The 17,163-nt window shown below is 60.8% G+C and overlaps 1 protein-coding gene across 2 annotated transcripts; it reads left to right on the top strand.

Moving 5' to 3' along the window:
* The first annotated feature begins 10 nt into the window (after positions 1 to 10).
* Positions 11 to 12,598, top strand: LOC310902766 (solute carrier family 2, facilitated glucose transporter member 9-like). Of its 2 annotated transcripts, none has more exons than XM_083844805.1 (12): positions 11 to 2,658; positions 3,353 to 3,451; positions 3,839 to 3,999; positions 4,081 to 4,205; positions 4,410 to 4,555; positions 4,679 to 4,757; positions 5,071 to 5,258; positions 5,380 to 5,490; positions 6,604 to 6,705; positions 7,265 to 7,340; positions 8,604 to 8,731; positions 8,840 to 12,598. In XM_083844805.1, exons 1-12 carry the CDS (start codon positions 2,263 to 2,265, stop codon positions 9,146 to 9,148), a joined length of 1,920 nt encoding a protein of 639 aa, XP_083700931.1. In that variant the 5' UTR covers positions 11 to 2,262; the 3' UTR covers positions 9,149 to 12,598. The 2 variants fall into 2 exon arrangements, with proteins under 2 accessions (XP_083700931.1, XP_083700930.1); XM_083844804.1 differs by having other exon boundaries at positions 4,625 to 4,757.
* The last annotated feature ends 4,565 nt before the right edge of the window (positions 12,599 to 17,163 follow it).

Raw genomic sequence — 17,163 nt, 5'->3', positions numbered from 1 at the left:
GGCTTGAGCATCGTGTGGCTGCCCATACCCCAAACGAGAGCACATCCTTCTGGGCATCCCCACCCCATGTCCGCCTGTGCCCAAGGCACAAACACCACAGCAGGTTCTCCCTGTGGGCTATTCCTGGACGTTCCTTAACTGGTCCTTCCCCCTCTTCGATGTCTGAAAGCAAGGCTCAGAGTATTTCTGCCAAATTTCGGGGACAGGGCAGTGCTCCGCTGCAGAGCACAGCCTGGAAAACTTCTCCCAGGAATTCTGGCATCACATCCAGAAGCTCAAGAACCGAAGCACGCGCCTCTTTGAGAAAGAAAAGCAATCTCAATTGTAAATTTCCACAGGAAAGGAGTGAACGCCAGGACGGCTTATCTTAAATAGATTCAGTGGTTAATTACCCTTTCTGTTTAAAAATGTGTGCCTTATTTCCACTTCAAATGAAGGAGGAAAGTAATGTTTACCATAGCTTCAAATTAACGGCGTTTGATCAACCTACAGCTTTAAAATGAAATCCTCTGGTGGTGGTGGTTTGGGGTTTGCTTTTGTTTTTTAATATATATACACATATATATATATATGTATATTTACACACACACACACTTTCAAGGGTATAGTAAGCTTGTTTTTGGAAAGAGGAAAATTGGTCGGTTTAGACCTGCTGGGCAAATTGATGCAGTTCTTATCAAAAATGTGTAGGACGATTCAGCAGCCAGAGGTGGTGTGGTCTGGGAACCAAATCCTAGTCAGCTGTGCCTGCCCTGGTGTCGGAGGGGAGCCATACAGGTCCTCACCCGTACAGGTAAATGCAGCTGGAGGATGGAGGCAGGAGCTTTCCATTGCAAAACCACAGTTCCCGGGTGCTCTGGGAGGATGGGGCCACCATGATCACAGGACAGTCTCTGTTTCTGGTGATTCAACCCCGAAAAGGCACCACCAACAAATTGCTATGACCTTCCAAGCCATGAAGACGCCTGCGAGCAGCCGTGCCCAGGCTGCGAAGCTCCCTCCAGGCAGGGGAAGCATCCACAGCTGCTAAGCCACACATTTTTTCACCGGGGTTCATTCAAGCCACGTTTTGCTTCCTCGTGGCCTTTATCCTGGCCCTGCCTGGCTGCTGGGTGGGCACCGAGGGGCAGCACCAAAGACCAAGTCCTCTGCGAGGGCTTCACCTCACCCCAGGGGCTGGGGACCAGGCCGCAGCAAGGCCAGGGCGGGCCTGGCGCTGCCAGGAGCGATGGCGGGAGGGCACAAGGCGGCTCCGTGGTCTCCTGGCAGCTTCCCCACCCCAAGGCGGGTGTTTTTAGCCAGGGAGCCCGTGCACGCAGGCAGGAGAGGATTGGGGACACCTGTAAATTAGAGAGACGAGCTCCCTCGCAGCACGGAGCAGCGGGTGTTCCTGCCCCTCATACCGCCATCACCGGGTCAGGTCACAGGAGTGTCTCCAATTAACCCGGCTCCCTGGTGGCCCTTAATTGGCACCCCAGGCTTCCCTCCTCCTCTCGTCCCCCTTCCTCCCTGGCACGTGTTGCTCATCTGCTAAACCTCCTCTCCCAGCCGCTGCTGGGGACTGGCACCAGTAACCTCAATTCACCCCTAAATCAGGGCGGTGGTGACCCCCGGCTTGGGGCAGCGTCTGGTAAAGGTGATGGCCCGGTGGAGACACGGGGAAACTGAGTCAGAGCAAGACTTGGAGCTGGCACCATCCCTTGGGAAATCCCAATGCCAGCAGGCCGGGAAGGGCTCCTAGGGGCAGGGTAAAGCTCTGGTGACTCTGAAGGGAGCCGGAGGTGAAGCCGGAGGGAAGGGGCAGGATCTGGAGCATCCCGCGTGGCAGGACGAGGCGCCGGCTCTGCCTGGCCCCGAGGCCTTGGGGTGCCCGTGGGGCTCTCCCAGCCCCGTCCCGTGGGACCCTCCCGCGGTGGGGCCAGCCGGCCGGACCCCTCCCTTTTAATCCCTCGGAGCTGTTGCCAGCCTGGCTTAGTGGGGTCCCCATCCTTTCCACTGGCTGTTCGGCAAATTAAGAGCTTGCTATTAGGCTGCTAATTAAAGGCACTTCATTAGCAGCGGGGGAGGCAGCTTCTGGCCGCAGCAAAATTGGATTCCTCTGAGCTGCCATGAGCCGCGTCTCTCCTCTCTGGGGCTGGGGGCTTTGCCCTGGGGCTGGGGGCTCTGCCACCCCCCTGTCCCACAGGGGCAGCTGCCCCGGTTCACGGCCACATCGCGGTACGTGGGTTACCAGCCCGCCTGCCCCAAGTCCCAGCGGATGGGATGCTGCTGCCCCACAGCCTGATGTGGTGGGGGGAGGCTCAGGGGGCTGATGGGGGTGTTGGGAGATGGGGGACCCCCCCTCCACCCCCAGCCTCTGCCCCACAACTGGCCCCAGGGCCACCCCTACCTGCAAGGTGCCCCAGCGAGGCGGGGAGGCCCCCGGACTCCTCCTCCAGCTGCTTAGGAGCCTCCAATGAGTCCCGGGGACACCCAGGCGGCCTCCCCTTCTCTCCCTTCCCCTCTCCCTCCTTCTTCCAAGTAAAAATGGGAGAGAAGAGCCAGGCACTGGGGCTGTCTTCCTCCCCTCCTCCTCACCCTCTCTCACCCGATTCCAGCCGCAGCCTCAGCCCGACAGATGGGAAAGGGACCCCGGACCCCGGCAGGGGCATCACCAGGGTGAGCTTTGATGGGCAGGGGGCTGCTGGGCTGGGGGGGCTGCCCCATCCCCGCTCCCCGTGTGTTCCATGGTGTGCTGCCTCTCCCCGAGCCCCTGGCCTGACCCCCCCCCCATTCCCAGCTCAGGATTCCTGGTGGGATCAGTGGGGATTTGGCATGCGTGAGCCGGGAGCTGCTGGGTGCTGTGGATCCGGCTACTGGGCTTGGAGGGGTGCTCGGGGAGAGACGAGGCTCTTGGGGTTGGGGTTTGGGCACTGGGGTGTGCTGCTGCTGCCGGGGATGGGGGCACAAATTTGCTCATCTGCCCTGTGACAGCACTGTCAGTGTCAGGCCATGGGTGGCTCGCTGCAGCAGACAGCAGGGTGCAGCACCCAGGGGTGCCCTGCATGCCTCTCAGCTCCTGCTGGGTGAAGGGGGGTGTCTGTGGGGTGTCCCTCGGCAGCCATCAGCACCCCACAGCATGGACACCCATCCTGCCTGTCCCCCCAGCCCCAGTGGAGGCACTGATGGAGGAAAGGTGCTGGGAGATGGGTGCGTGTGGGTCTGCTGGGCTGGGGGTGGCAGGGAGTGGTGCCCAGCGGGGGGGCTCCCCGGGGCTGGGGTCTTGGCTTGGGACAGGGACATCCCTGCCCCTCTCCTGATAGAAATGGGGCGGTGGCCCAGGGTGGTGCTGATCCGCCCTCCTCTCCCCCAGCGCCTCACCTTCCCCCTGCTCTCGGTCACCCTCCTGGTGTCCTTCGGCTCCTCCATGCTCTACGGCTACAACCTGGCTGTGGTGAACTCGCCGGCAGTGGTAAGGGACGGGGCGGCCTTGCTGGGAGCAGGGCACAGTGGTGGGACCCCAGCCCCATGCTGAAATGCTGGCTTTGCCCTCAGACTGTGCCCCAGGGGGAGCAGCCCAGGGACCAGGGCGGCGTGAGAGGGATGTAGGACCTTGGGTTGGTATCACCCCCTGGAAGGCAGGGCTGGGGAAGCCCTCAGCAGCTGCTCCAGCTCTACGGGGGCCCTCTAAGACATCCTTAAACCCCGCTGGCACTGAGCCTGCCTGAGCAGCCAGAGCAGCACACCCCAGTCATCCCCACCTGTGACCTGCCTTGCCCTGCGTTTCCCCTGGGGGCTGCCTTCCCACCTCCCCCTTTCCCTACTACATTCGGTGCCCGTGTCTCCCTCCACCCCGCAGCACATAAAGGCTTTCTACAACGCCACCTGGTCCCGGCGGTACGGGCACGGGCTGGCCCCCGGCCTCCTCACCCTCCTCTACTCGCTGACCGTCTCCACCTTCGCCCTGGGCGGGCTGGGGGGCTCCTTGCTGGTGGGGCTGCTGGTGGCACGCTATGGCAGGTAAGGGGGTGGCGTGGCACGGGTGGCCCCGAGGGCCGGGACGGGGCCGGAGGGGCTGCCCCGCTGCCTGTGCCCCGCTAGGAGCGGCACCCTCAGCCGCAGCGCTCTGCTCGTCCTCCTGGCCGGCGGCTTCATGGGCTTCAGCAGGGAGCTGGAGTCCCCCGAGATGGTCATCATCGGCCGCTCCATCACGGGGATCCACGCAGGTGGGTGATGCCCAGGCAGGGGGGCTGCAGCCCTTTCCCAGGGCACCGGGGGGGCTCTGAGGGGCAGACGGGGTCACCTCGCTGGCCACAGGGTCCCCTGCTGCAGCTGGTGCTGAGTAGGGCAGGGGGTGTGCTGGGGCGGGGGGGGGGGCTCATGGGTACCCTTCCCCTGGCTGTGTCTCCCATCCATGTCCCCACTCCCAGGTATCTGTCTCAGCGTGGTGCCCCTCTACCTGGGAGAAATCGCCCCCAAGAACCTGCGGGGCTTCCTGGGCCTCATGCCCAGCATCTTCATCTGCCTGGGGGTTTTCTCCGCGCAGGTGCTGGGCCTCCCGGAGCTGCTGGGCAAGGTGAGCGTGATGCCCTCAGCCTGCTCCCGTGGCCCCCACTCTGTCTCTCCGTGACACGTCCTGTTCCAGGACAGGTACTGGCCCCTGTTCCTGGCAGTGGTGGTGGTCCCTGCCTCCCTCCAGCTCCTGCTGCTGCACTGCTTCCCCGAGAGCCCGCGGTACCTGCTCATAGAGAGGAACGACATCTGCGGGGCCACTGAGGGTGAGGGGGTGTCCTGGGGGGGGGGAGTGTCCAGCTGCGGGAGGTGATGGGTGCTGCTCCAAGGTCTCCCGAGACCAGGGCGCACCCTTGCAGCATCCTTCCACACCCAGCCCCAACAGCCCAGCCCCAAACCTTCCCAGGCGCATTGTAACATTTCCGTGGTGCCCATCACCCCGGTGTCAGGGCATCTCCCCAGGGGAGCTCAGCCTCGGGGGCTCAGGGAGGTGTTCTGGTCAGAGCCAAACCCACGTCCCTGCCCCGTGCCATTCCTATGAGCGTCCACGCTCCTCCACGAGCCCCGCGCTCCCCGCAGCGCTGCGCCGGTTCCTGGGGACGCCCGACGTGCAGGACACGGTGCAGGAGATGGAGGAGGAGCAGCGGTCGCTCTCCTCTGCGCAGACGGTGTCCGTCTGGCAGCTGCTGCGGGACCGCTCCGTGCGCTGGCAGACGCTCTCGGTGGCGGTGGTGAACGCCGGCATGCAGCTCTCGGGGATCGACGCCGTAAGTCCTGCGGGGTCCTCACCTCGAGACCCGGCTCTGCGGGGGCAGAGCTGAGACCTGGCAGCTCGTTGCACCCTCCCTGAGTGCCCTCCGCTCATGCCGAGCCCCCCGTTCCCGACAGATCTGGTTTTACACCAACACCATCTTCGAGAACGCGGGGATCCCCCCGTCCCAGATCCCCTACACCACCGTGGGCACCGGCGCCGTTGAAGTTGTTGCGGGGCTGGTCGGGGTGAGTGATGGACGGACAGATGGACGGACAGACACAGCCCCTCCGCGCCTGGGGGCTTGTCCCCAGCATCCAGCCCCATCAAACCGGGGGGGGCTGGACGGACCCCAAATACCATCTGTGCCACAGCGCTGCCGCTTTGCTGGGTGGTGGTGGGAGCAGAGGGACTGGCAGGGAAGTAGGGGGGGGAGAATGGGATGGGGAGGGCTCGGTTTTGGGGGGATCACATTTAGAAAAGGTGGGAAAACTGGGGCTGAGCAGGGAGTTTGGGAGGGACGCCAGGCGGGCAGCAGGGCCGGGGCTGACGGAGGGGGCTAAGCAGTTTGTTCTGGCTCCCGATTTCATTGTCACTTGGTTAGCAGAGCCGCACATCCCCATCTGCCCCCCAGCCACGCACCGGCCCGCCCCGGGGCTGGCAGCCCCTGCCCACCCCCCCCACCCCCCCGCCAGCCCTCATTTAGCTGGAGAGTTAGCACTGGGCCAGGCAGATTTATGGCCCTCGTCCCATCTGCGAGTGTCACCCGGGGCCAGCCCGAGCCACCCGGCACTAAATCCGCTCCCTGACAATTAGAGAGATGGATGGGGGGCGGCCGCTCCCAGAAAAAGAGGGGCAGAGCGGGGGCCGCCCCCCTCTCCCCATAGCTCAGCCAGCAGCAGGGGGGGGGCACCCCCATCCCCAGCCGCCCCCGGCCCCTTGTAGGGTGCCCCCAGCCCCTGGCGTGCTGCCCAGCCCCGCAGCCCCCCCACTGCTGGGGAGCAGCCCCGCCAATGGCCCCCGACGGAGGTGCCGAGATTGGTTATAAAATTGCAGGCATTTGTTCTGCTGTCAATACCCTGCCTGCTCCGGCGGCCGCCGCGCCGCCTCCCCGCATCCTGCATCCTCTGCCCCCAAAAGCCACCTCTGCTCGGCCGGGGACCCCGCTCACCCCACGGCCCGGGAGCAATTCCCACGTTCCCGGCTCCAAACGGGATGGGAAAAACCCTCCGGGATGTCCCCATCCCCGGGTGCCACCAGGAGCATCCCACGCCTGCAGCTGGATCTGGGGTTCAAGGGATGTCCCCGTCCCCGGGGGGGTGTCCCCATTGCTCCCTTTGGTTTCTGCTCTCCCTCGGCAGTGCTTCACCATCGAGAAGCTGGGCCGGCGGCCCCTCATCATCACTGGTTTCTGTGCCATGGGCGTCTGCTTGGCGGGCATCACCCTCTGCCTGCTGCTGCAGGTAGGGCCCGGCCACCGCCAGCTCCTGGGGTATGGGGCAGGGCCGGGAACGGGGCCCTGGGCACCTTAATTAGGGCTGGGTATAATGAAGGGATGGGTTCTCCCTGGGGATGGAGGGGTGTGTGTGGGTTTAAGGGCTGAGCTGGCTCTTCCGAGCAAATTTGTTTTCCCTTCAAAGTTAAAGGGAAGGAAAACTCAGAGCAAAGAAAAGAAAAGAAAAGAAAAGAAAAAAAAAGTTCAGAAAAATCTTGCTGCTTCTGGTAGCTTCTTCTGCACAAGGAGTTGTTGCCAGCGAGGCAGCTGCTAAATGCCAGGGCAGGTGGAGAGGTCGGAACCCTCCTCCCTCTGACTGTCCCGCAGCCCCGGGGACATCTCAGCATCACGGAGCTTGGCTGAGGCCAAATCCCACCGGTTTTGCCCCAAACCGCCCATGACTCTCCTATATATTCTGTGTCCCGCGGAGGTGGTCGAGGCCACCGTCCTCCAGGGCCACCGCTGAGCCGCGGCACGAAGCCCCGTGCTGGGGACGCGGCGTCCCACCGCCCCGTGTCCCCTCGCAGACCGCCCTGCCCTGGACGCGCTACGTCGCCGTCGCCTGCGTGGTCGGCATCATCGCCGGCTTCTGCATGGGACCAGGTGGGTCTGCGGAAGGAGCAGGGGTGCAGGGGGAGCAGGGAGCAGCACGGAGCTGGGCTTGCAGGTGGGGGCAGCAGGAGGGACGGACCGGCACCCCGTCCCCTTCCCCATGGCCGGGTCCTGGTTCATCTTGCTGCACCCCACAAGGCCCAGAGCACACCCCACCTCCTCCCAGCACCTCCAACCATGGCCCACGCTTGGAGGAAGCCCCGGCAGCCCCCCAGAGGTGTAACCCACTCCCACCATGGTGAGCATCCTCCTGCCCTCAGGCAGGTGTCGGTGCGGGACCACGCTCCAAAACCGAGGGGTGAGACCTGGGCTGCTTTACCCAGCTGATGTATTAGCAGAGCTGTTAGCGGATCTGTAATTCATCCTCAGCCCAGACTTTATTCACTGTAATTACATCTTTAATTAGGATTTTAATGGCTCATTGTTCACAAACAATGATGAATAGGACTTTTAAAACAAAAAAATACATATCTCTATTCTGGGCGAGCTGTGAGTAAGAGTCCATCAGGGGCTCCGCTCCTCCCGGAGTTGTTATCACTTCGCTTCCTTGCTTGTTTTCTCCACCACGGCGCCCTTCCTAAGGAGGTCCCAGACAGTCCTGTCCCCGACATTGGGACCCTAGACAGGTCCCCAGGGCAAATCCAACCCCTGACAGGTCCCCATGTGCTGGGGACGTGTGCTGGACCCCAAATCCTGTCCCCCAGCAAAAGGGTAGTCCTGGAGCCTGGGCTCCTGGCTGGGCTAACGCCGGCCAGGAGGGGCTGGGTCCTCCCAGGAGAAGTGGCCAAAACCTGTGCCCAGTTTTTAAAGCCTCGAGCCATCGTTTCTAGTGGTGCTGTTTTTTGATTTCACAGTAAGAGCTGGGAAAGGCTGGCTGGAAAAGTCCATTTCTGTGGCCTGCAGGAAATTCAGATGCTCGGAAATGTGGTTGTTCCTTTCCTGCCTAAAGCAGGCCATAGCATCAGAACTGTTATCTGTGGAATAGAAGGAAATGTTCTAGACTGTTTTGACCAAGGAAGGGTGGGAACGACATTATGGAGGGCACCAGGAAGGCATTTCAGCGTGCCTGAGGTCTCTGTGAGATTTCCTACAGCAGCATTTAGGCAAGTGGTTGCAAAAAGAGGCTCAGATGAAATCCTCCACCTTGAATTTGACTCAGTCTGAAATTTCCAAGTCCAGCAATCAGGGGGCTGTCACCCGGGGTGCCCAAGGGGGCCTGACCCCACACCCCTGACTCGTCCCTTCCCTCCGCAGCCGGTGTCCCCTTCCTGATGACGGCCGAGCTCTTCACGCAGTCCCACCGCCCGGCCGCCTACGTCCTGGGGGGGTCCCTCAACTGGCTCTGCAACTTCACCGTCGGCTTCATCTTCCCCTTCTTGCAGGTACCAGCCTGGGGGGCTCTGGGGTGGGATGGGCACAGCCCCTGCTTCTCCCCCGGGGCACCGCAGTGCCTGCCTGTCGGCCCCATCCCTGCTCTCCCCCGTCCCCAGATGTCAGCCGGAGCCTTTTGCTACCTGGTTTTCTGCGGCGTCTGCCTGCTGGTGGCCCTCTACGTCTACCTCGTCATTCCCGAGACCAAGAACAAAACCTTCATGGAGATCAGCCGCACCTTCGCCACCCGCCGCGCCGTCCTCCCGGCGTGCCGCGGGGGGATGCTGAAGCTCCGTGGCTATGGGGCCTTGGAGGGCAGCCTGGAGGGATCGGGATCGGGATCAGGATCAGGATCAGAACTGGGATCAGGATTGGGATCAGGATCAGAATTGGGATCAGGATTGGGATCAGGATCCGGCCTTGCCTGACCTCCCCACACTTTGGGGTGCAGCAAAGCCCCGGGGTGCATCCCAAAACGGGGGGCACTGGGCACATGGGGACAGGGACTGGTCCAGAGCGGTGCCCAGTGCCTGGTCCCAGCACCTCCACCCTCCAGCTGCCGAAGGGACACTGGTGAAAGCAGGGTCACGGCTCCCCAGCATCGTCACGTCCCCCTCCACCTCCCTCCCGCCTCGGCTGCTCTCGGCAGCAGAACAGAGCGGTAAATATGTGCAGCATTACATATGTATAATGGAGTGTAAATAACCCCAAAAAGTGCATTGTAAATAGACTCCAAGTTTATCCTTTATTAATGAGGCACTGAGTGCCCTGCTGTTTTAGAGCAGCGAGACTTTCATAATATCAAAACCTAAATTACACTTGTGTCTCTCATTCCCAGCAAACGACAGCATCATTTCAGGCCTCTTTGCCACTTGTATTTATTTATCCTGGTATTTATTTATCCCTCCCACCCGGCGTGCTGGGCAGCTCGGGAGATGCCCCCTGCCCTCCGCGTGGCTGGCAGTGACCCCCCCGGGAGCAGCCCCCATCCCCGGGTCCTGGCTTGGCCGAGGGATGTGGCTGCTGCCCCATGGCCAAGGATTGCTCTGTGCTGGCTGGTGAGGTGGGACAGGCCTGGGAAACCTGGTAGGAGCCCCCCTGCCCACGGCTTCAGACACCACCAGAGCCTCAAGTTCCCTAATCCCAAGGATGGGAGGTCACTGGTAAAAATCCTATGGTGCCTTTTGGGGGCATTCACTCTTGGGGACCTTGGGGACCTTTCTGAGCGCTCCGTGCCAAGGACACGTCCACGCTCCTTCCATCAGGACCTGTGGAGGAAGCCCCATGCTCATGGGATGCCAGCTTCTCACCAGCTTATCATTAGGATATCGGGGCAGGATCTCTGCTTGGGGCTGTCGGTCCAAGCTGGCCTCCCATGGGGCAGGCGTCCCGCCGCCCAGCTGGCCGTGAAATGCGTGGGCTGCTCTGCAGTCACCTTGTGATGGCCACGGGCAGTGTCCCAAGCAGGGACTGGTGTCCTCACGGGCAGGGGAGGGGCACCGGGCTCCAGCACTGCACAAACCCACAGGAAGGGTTCGGACGCACTCAGAGGTGACCCAGAGGGACGATGTCTCAGAGCTGATGAGGGGAAGGCTGCATCCCCTACCAGTGTCCAAACACACCTTGAGGAACTGGAGAAATTGCAGGGAAGAGTCTGAGAAGGGACTTGATGCCTGGAAATTCTTCTGATCCTATTAAGTTTTGCAGGAACAAAGATGAAGATGCCTTCTTGTGATGTGCTAAGGATGGGGGAGCTTAAGCATTGAGGTATAACCCATGGAAATCTGGAGCACACCATGGCCAAATGGAGTAGGAAAGAAGGTCCCAGATACTTTGAAATGTGCTCCTCAAGGATCTGGTGATGCCACGAATACTCCAGATCCTACAGGGAAGTTTTCTGCCAGGTGCCTGGCTGAGGGCGAATGGTCACAGCGCACCAGGGAGCTGATGAAAGCTCGCTGGGGACACCCTGGTGTCCCTGTGCCAGTGCTGGTGGCAGCAACGAGTGTCCCTGGGGCTCCGGCAGGGATGGGGGACGGTGCTGGGGGCAGGCTCATGGGATCCCAGCAGCCGGGAGCCCCCAGAGGCACCCGAGTGCTGGGTGCAGGGGTGCACTGCCTGGGGAGGGGGGCAGCTTGCAGACAGAGCCTGTGTCTGCAGCCTGTACCCGTGGTGTGGGAGCGGTGTTTTATACCCAGCGGCTCACGGGCACAGTAAAAACACTGCAGGGCGATGAAGGCTGAGAATCTCATCCCCTTTGGATGCGGGGTTTGTCCTGCACGAGCCCCTCTGCCCACCCCAGTGCCCCCAGGCAGGGGGTTGAGAGGCTCTGGTCACACGTTGGGGTCGGTAAAAATGAAGTGATGGCTGGAGCTGCCCTCAGCACCTCAGGGTGGAAGGCAGCGAGCACAGACAGGGGGAGAAGGAGGTAAAGGAGGAGGACAGGGCAGAAGGTGGAGCTGGGGAAACCAGCTTGTCCCTGCGGAAAGGCAGCACCAGGGGGTCGAGAGGGGGAGCAGCAGCATGGGAAGGTGTGGATCACCCGGGGAAGGAGCAGGGCCTCCAGGGACACCAAGGCAGAGGCTCAGACCATGATGGGGAGCAGAAGGGACCGGCCAGAAGGGACCAGCCAGAAGGGACCAGCCTGCGGGCTTGCTCGTGGCAATACCCACTTGGACCTGAGAGACCTGGAGAGTGAAGGCTGCGCCCCCAGAATTAGGAAAATCCCCAGGTGAGCAGTTTGGGGATGGGGTGGGAGGCTCTCAGCGCAGTCCCAGGGCATCTTCTGGCTGGGAGGGGCGATTTTGGCCAGGAACGGGTCCTTGTGGCCGCTGGATTTCGTATTAATCCTTGCTTTGCACAGCCTGATGCCAAGGTGAGCAGCACATCCCCTTAAAGTGCAGAGCAAGCCTCAGCCGAGCCTGCTGGTCACACATACTCTGCTCAGGTGCCTTTTTTTGGAAGAAAAAAAACCTGAAATGTTGTAATTCCTTACTGTGATGTTCTGGGTAAGGGGCACTCAGCTGAAACCCAGCACTTCAGTGGGGAGCAAAACAACGATGTGTTTCATTTAAAAGCCTAAAACACTTCCTCGGAGCCAGCCAGCACCCCACCAAAACCCATATACGTGCGCAAAAGATGAAATATTTAAAGGGGGAACCGGAAAAAATGCATTAAACGTTTTTTCCTATGGAAAAAAAAAAAAAAAACAAACATCCTGTGTTATCGGCTGCTGGTCTCAGGGAGCAGGCTGCTGCCCGTGCCCGTGTCGGGGTGGCCGGGGCGAAGGTGCCCGGCGCAGGGTGCGCGCCAGCAGATGGCACTCCTGGAATTTATTGCTACAGCAAGCTGCCTCTCGGAGAGCAGTCATGTAGGAGATGTCCTATTATATGGGCAGTTGACTTTAATAGTCATTGTGTGCTTAAAGCACAGCAAAACAACAGTGGGAAAAAAAAAAAAAAAAAGGAAAAAAAAAAAAATCCCCACTCCACTTGGATGGCCCTTTTCCCCCCAGCCCTGCTAGTCTATTTGTACAGTAAATTAAAAATATGAATCACTTCTCTCTACTGCCTCCCCAAACACTCATCCTGTCAGGCTCTGTGTTGTCTTCATTTGTATTACCTTAATTTAATGTTAATTATGTTCTTCATTTACAAAGAACAAGCATTTACACTCCCCGTCTGGGGATTTTCCACGCTCGCGGTCTCCACAGACGGGGAGGCGGCGGCGAGGAGGGGGCCGGCGGCGTGCCGGGGGGGGCCGTGGGGAGCGGGGGTGCTCCCGCGCCACCCCCAGAGCGGGTGGTGGTGGCGGTGAGGGGCGCCGGTGCCTTCCCGATTTATGAAAGCGCATCGCCGCCGCGCCGCCAGCCCCCTCGTAAATCCTTTTAAAAGGTCCTCGGCCAAGGGAGGGCGGTGATTTATGGTGGGGATGCGGGGGGGGGGTGGGTGCAGGGAAAGGGGTGGTGCTGGGGGGGCCCCAGAAAGTCCCCGGCACCCCCTTGTCCTAGTTACCCATCAGGGGAGATGCTCCGTGCCTCAGTTTCCCCATAGGAGCTGGGAAGAGCTCTTCTCCCAGAGCTGGGCCGAACTTTAGGGGGCATTAATAAAAACGAGTGTCTGTATAAAAGAGCTGGGTTTCTAAAAAAAATACAGAAACGCCCCCCAAAACCTGACTTTCCCGTGTTCTCTCCCAGAGCAAGGAAAAATGGTAATGAACTTAAACAAGAAGAGCAATCAAAAAAAGCCTTCCCGTGGGATCTGGCACCTCTCTGGGACGTGGGACACAGCCCCTGGGCTGGGGGGGATGTAACGGCGGGGATGCTCCGCGTGCAGCCCCCGTGCCCCCTTCTGCGCTCTCCGGGGTTTGGGAGCATCAGGGCTCCCGGAGTCACTTTTGGGTGTGCAAGTCGGGGTTGTACCGGGACGTCCTGGGTGCTGCGAAGGACGGGGGCAGAGCTGGCTGAGGGACACCACCCCGAACCTCAAAATACCCCCAAAAAATATTAAAAAAAAAAAAATTAAAAATCCACCCAATCCTTTTCATTCTCTATTTTTACAGAAACCACAGAAAAGCACAGAAAATGACGCCCACCCCCCCATGAAAACCCACGACCCCAATCACCCTCCGCTGCCCACCTCCCTCCCCCTCCCACCCCTCCCCATTTCCATGGAAACAGCCAAATATCAGGGGGCAAAGCCCAGGGCACCCCTGGCCACCGAAACAGCCCTGGGGCCTGGGGCAGGTCCCTTGGTGGTCACTTTGCCGGGGGGGACACCGGGGTGTCACCTTCGTCCCCCCATCCTACGGGGCTGAGGCCGCTTGCTTCATCACACCAGTGCCTCAAATGAGCCTTGGGACCACCATAAGGGGGGGCAGGGGGCTCATTAATGGGGTCCCCTTATTAACACCAACCCTCCCACCGTGCTCACCGCCCCAAACCCCATTTAGATGGGTTTCAGGAGCCTCCACGCACACTGTTATAGGGCCACGGCCCCACACCCGCAGCGTCCCCCTCCCCACGCAGCCACGCGCTCGCATTTTAATTAATGACAACGGCGGGGTTTTTTTGGTGAGGTTCGGGGGGTTTTTTTTGTTGTGGGTTTTTTGTTTTTTTTTTCCCCTCTCTCCCCTCATAAGTGCTTTAATGCGTGCGCGCAGCCCGGCTGATCCCCACAGCCATGGAAATATTAGGTTGACGGATGTGGTCTGTCGCCAGCGCTCCCTCCACGGGTCCGCCTGTCAGCCCGCCGATGATGACATTAACACGGGAAGAAAGTGATGACAAATGCCCGTTATCAGGGAACGAGGCCTGTGACAAATCGCACGGCGCCTCGCGAGCAGCCCCATTACGCTGTAATAAAAAAAGATGGATGGCTCGGCGCACCGGGGCCCCGCGCTAATGCGATTTCGCCCGGTCTCTCCGGGTTCTAATTAAGGCAGAAAACGGAGAACGAGCAGGAGTCCCCGGTCCCCCCCCTCCCCAGATCCCAAAATCCCCCCCTCGCCCCACGGCGGTGGGTGCTCACCCTTAGGGGTGCCCCTAAGAGAGGGGTTTGGGGTGTGGAGGGAGGTGGGTTATGGGGGGGCTGTAATGGGGCGGGGGGGGGGCACCCTGTGCCTTCCCCTCCTGTGCCGGGGGGGTTCAAGGTGTCTCCATGCAGGGTGAAGCAAGGAGGGGGGGGACACGGCCACCGCCAAGTGCGTCACTCGCAGACAAATGTCACCTCCGCCATCTGCTGTGGCATGGGACATGGTGGGGGGGGGCTGCGTGGCACGGAGACGCCGCCCCCCGAGAGGAGGCTTGGCCACAAGGGCCACCGGGTCCTTGGGGACACTGTGGGGACAGCGAGGGGGTGGCATGGGGGGGGGGGTGGGGGGGTGTCACTGGGACACTCTGGGAAGCAGCGGTTTGCTTTGGGGTGGGAGCAGGCGTTCTGGGGGTGTCAGCCCCCCCATATCTGCTGAGGGTGCCCAGGGGACGCGGGAGGGCACAGGGCAGCTGCTGTGCGTGGTGGCTGGCTGCAGCGGGACTTATTTACCTTGTGTAGTCTGTGCGTCCTGCTCCGTCCCTGCGTTCCTTTTACTTTGGGCATCCCCAGAGCTCCGGGCAGCACACTGGGATGGGACACACTGGGACGGGACAGGGGACGCCGCTGTCCTCGGGCAGCCTTGGGCGAAGGAGAAGGAGGGCGGCTGGAGCTGCTCCCTGCCCAGGCACCGCTCCGTGCTGCCCCGAGCAGCCCTCCCAGAGTAATTCTTTCTCCAGCACGGCGCTGGATTTGCTCGGGATGGATCCGTGAGCGATCCCTGTCATGTCCCGAGAGATTTATCGGTCACTTCAGGGAGGGTTTTTTGAAGCTCCCGGTTATTTACAGCTCCCCGCGTCTCTCCCATGCTGCACAGGCCTTCCAAGAAGGTTTTGACAAACCTGAAATATTGCTGGAGCAAAACTGATCCCATTTATATTTTTTTTTTCAGCCAGAGTTTCCTAGCCCTGTAGTAAAAGCTGCTAGCCTGGAGCTGGACTCACCTATCTGTACTCATCAGCTTTTACATCCCACGTCTAATTTTAGGGTTGCTCAGAGTGCGAGCTTAGCAATATCCTCCGACAGTTTGCTCTGACTGCAGCCCGCAATCCCTGATGCTGTCTAGCAGCACAGATTTAACCTGCTCTCCCTATGCCAGCGGCAAAAATAAGTGCAGAGGCCATGGAAATTATTTCAAACAAATCACCTCCGCTGAGAGCCAGCTGGGAACGCACCAAGTGCCTGCTTCTGCAGCGCGGTCAGGCCGGGGGACTCGCCTCCCGAGCTGGGATGAGGTCTGGGTGGACGTGGTGGGGGCTGATGCACAAGGGGGGGCTGCAAGACACAAGCTGCAGATGCCCAAATCCAGCCTTAAGGACTTAAAAAATAAATAAATCACTGGCACGATGTTAGCTGCGTGCGTCGGGGACCTGCCGCATGGGAAGGCTGGGAGCGACGTGCTGGGGAGGGGCTGCTCGTGGGGATGCGAGACCTCGGGGCAACTCAGCAAAGCGAAGCGTACCTGCGCCAGGTCCTCGCTGCTCCCCCCGGCTGTGCTCTTAACCATGATGAAGCCACCAGTCCACGGGTACCTCCATTTCCCCACCACGAGCCACCCCTCCAAGCTCGGTGCTGCTGGCCCAGACTCCCCCATGGTAAAACAGGACGAGAGGACAGGCTGGGGACCAGGACTGATCCTGCCCCAGCTGTCCCTGGCTCGGGGTCGCTGTGACGCTTCAAGACAGAGCCTCAGAAGCCTCTGCCCTGTGTCCCCCCCCTCCGCAGCCCCCCACCAGCCACTTCACTTCTGCTGTAGCTCTGCTGACCTGCCATTAGTTATAGTGCCTGAGCCAATGTAGGAGGTCAGCGCGGGCTGGCCCCGATATAAATCAGCTCCCTATGGGCAAGGAGACGGCGGCACGGCACTGACAGGCACCTGCCACGTGCTGCGGGGCTCCCCTTGGTCCTGGGGTGGTCTGGGAATGGAGGCAGCTCCCCTCCAGCCTCTCTGTCCCAAGACATTTTGGCATCCTGTGTCAGCATCCCATATCAGCATCCCTTATCAGCAGCCCATATCAACATCCCATATCAACATCCCTGCTCTCCCGCTGAGCCTGCTGAGAGGGTTTGGGCCGTACCCCAGTCAAGATGAAGACCTCCAGGTTCTCCCCCTTCTCCTGGACAAAGCCTCCATGGGGCAGCCCGGCTGGAGCTGGGGGGGGCTGTCCCCAAGGTGGGGACCCCCAGCACAGCCCCGGCTGCCCGCAGCCTGCCCAGCGCTGCCGTTCCCCGGTCCTCCAGCTCCCTCTGCTGCCGTCTCGGCGGCGAGGACGGGCACCAGCACCACCGGAGGGGCTGCTCGGCACCGGGGGGGGGAGGCCCAGTTGGTTTCCACTAAGGTTTTATCCAAGCCGCCTGCAACCTCACATCTTCATTTCCCTATTTTTTTTTTTTTGGCTTCATTTCCTAAAGAAACGTGGACCAGGGGCACAGGTGCTCTGCCCATCTCCAGCTCACGCTGCCCTCCAAGCCTTACACACGAGCCCAACCCGTTTGCACGGGGCTGGCGCTGGCTGCGAAGGTTGGGGGCTGGCTGCAGACCCCAAGGACCCTAGAGAAGACCAGGCTGCAGCAAGAGCTCAGCACCAGCTCAGCCACCAGCAAGTCCTTGCAGGGACCCCAGTGCCACAGGCTGGGTGTCTGCAAGCCGCCCCTTTCCACATCGGTGATTTTTTTTTTTTTTCCCTCCGTGTAGACACGTGTGTGTCCACACAGGCAGGCTGCGCGTGGCAGACGCTGCAGAGCCGCCAGGCCATTTCTTCTAAAACCTCGCCATAAGCAGGTGAATTGTCCCCAGGTAACGCACACCTCCCGCGAGAGGGAAAGCATCGGCGCCGCCGGAGCAGGAGCCTGCC

The sequence above is a fragment of the Anser anser genome (genome assembly GCF_964211835.1).
Source record: "Anser anser genome assembly, chromosome: 7".
Classification (NCBI taxonomy): domain Eukaryota; kingdom Metazoa; phylum Chordata; class Aves; order Anseriformes; family Anatidae; genus Anser; species Anser anser.
This window is presented reverse-complemented; position numbering and strand designations above follow the sequence as displayed.

What these genes read in the sequence shown, in the direction of transcription:
- LOC310902766 (XM_083844804.1), top strand. Translation starts at nt 2,263, where the DNA reads ATGCTGCTGCCCCACAGCCTGATGTGGTGGGGGGAGGCTCAGGGGGCT. An exon ending in CATCTGCGGGGCCACTGAGG is followed by an intron (nt 4,758 to 5,070) that starts GTGAGGGGGTGT and finishes CGCTCCCCGCAG; the next exon opens with CGCTGCGCCGGTTCCTGGGG. An exon ending in AGCTCTCGGGGATCGACGCC is followed by an intron (nt 5,259 to 5,379) that starts GTAAGTCCTGCG and finishes CGTTCCCGACAG; the next exon opens with ATCTGGTTTTACACCAACAC.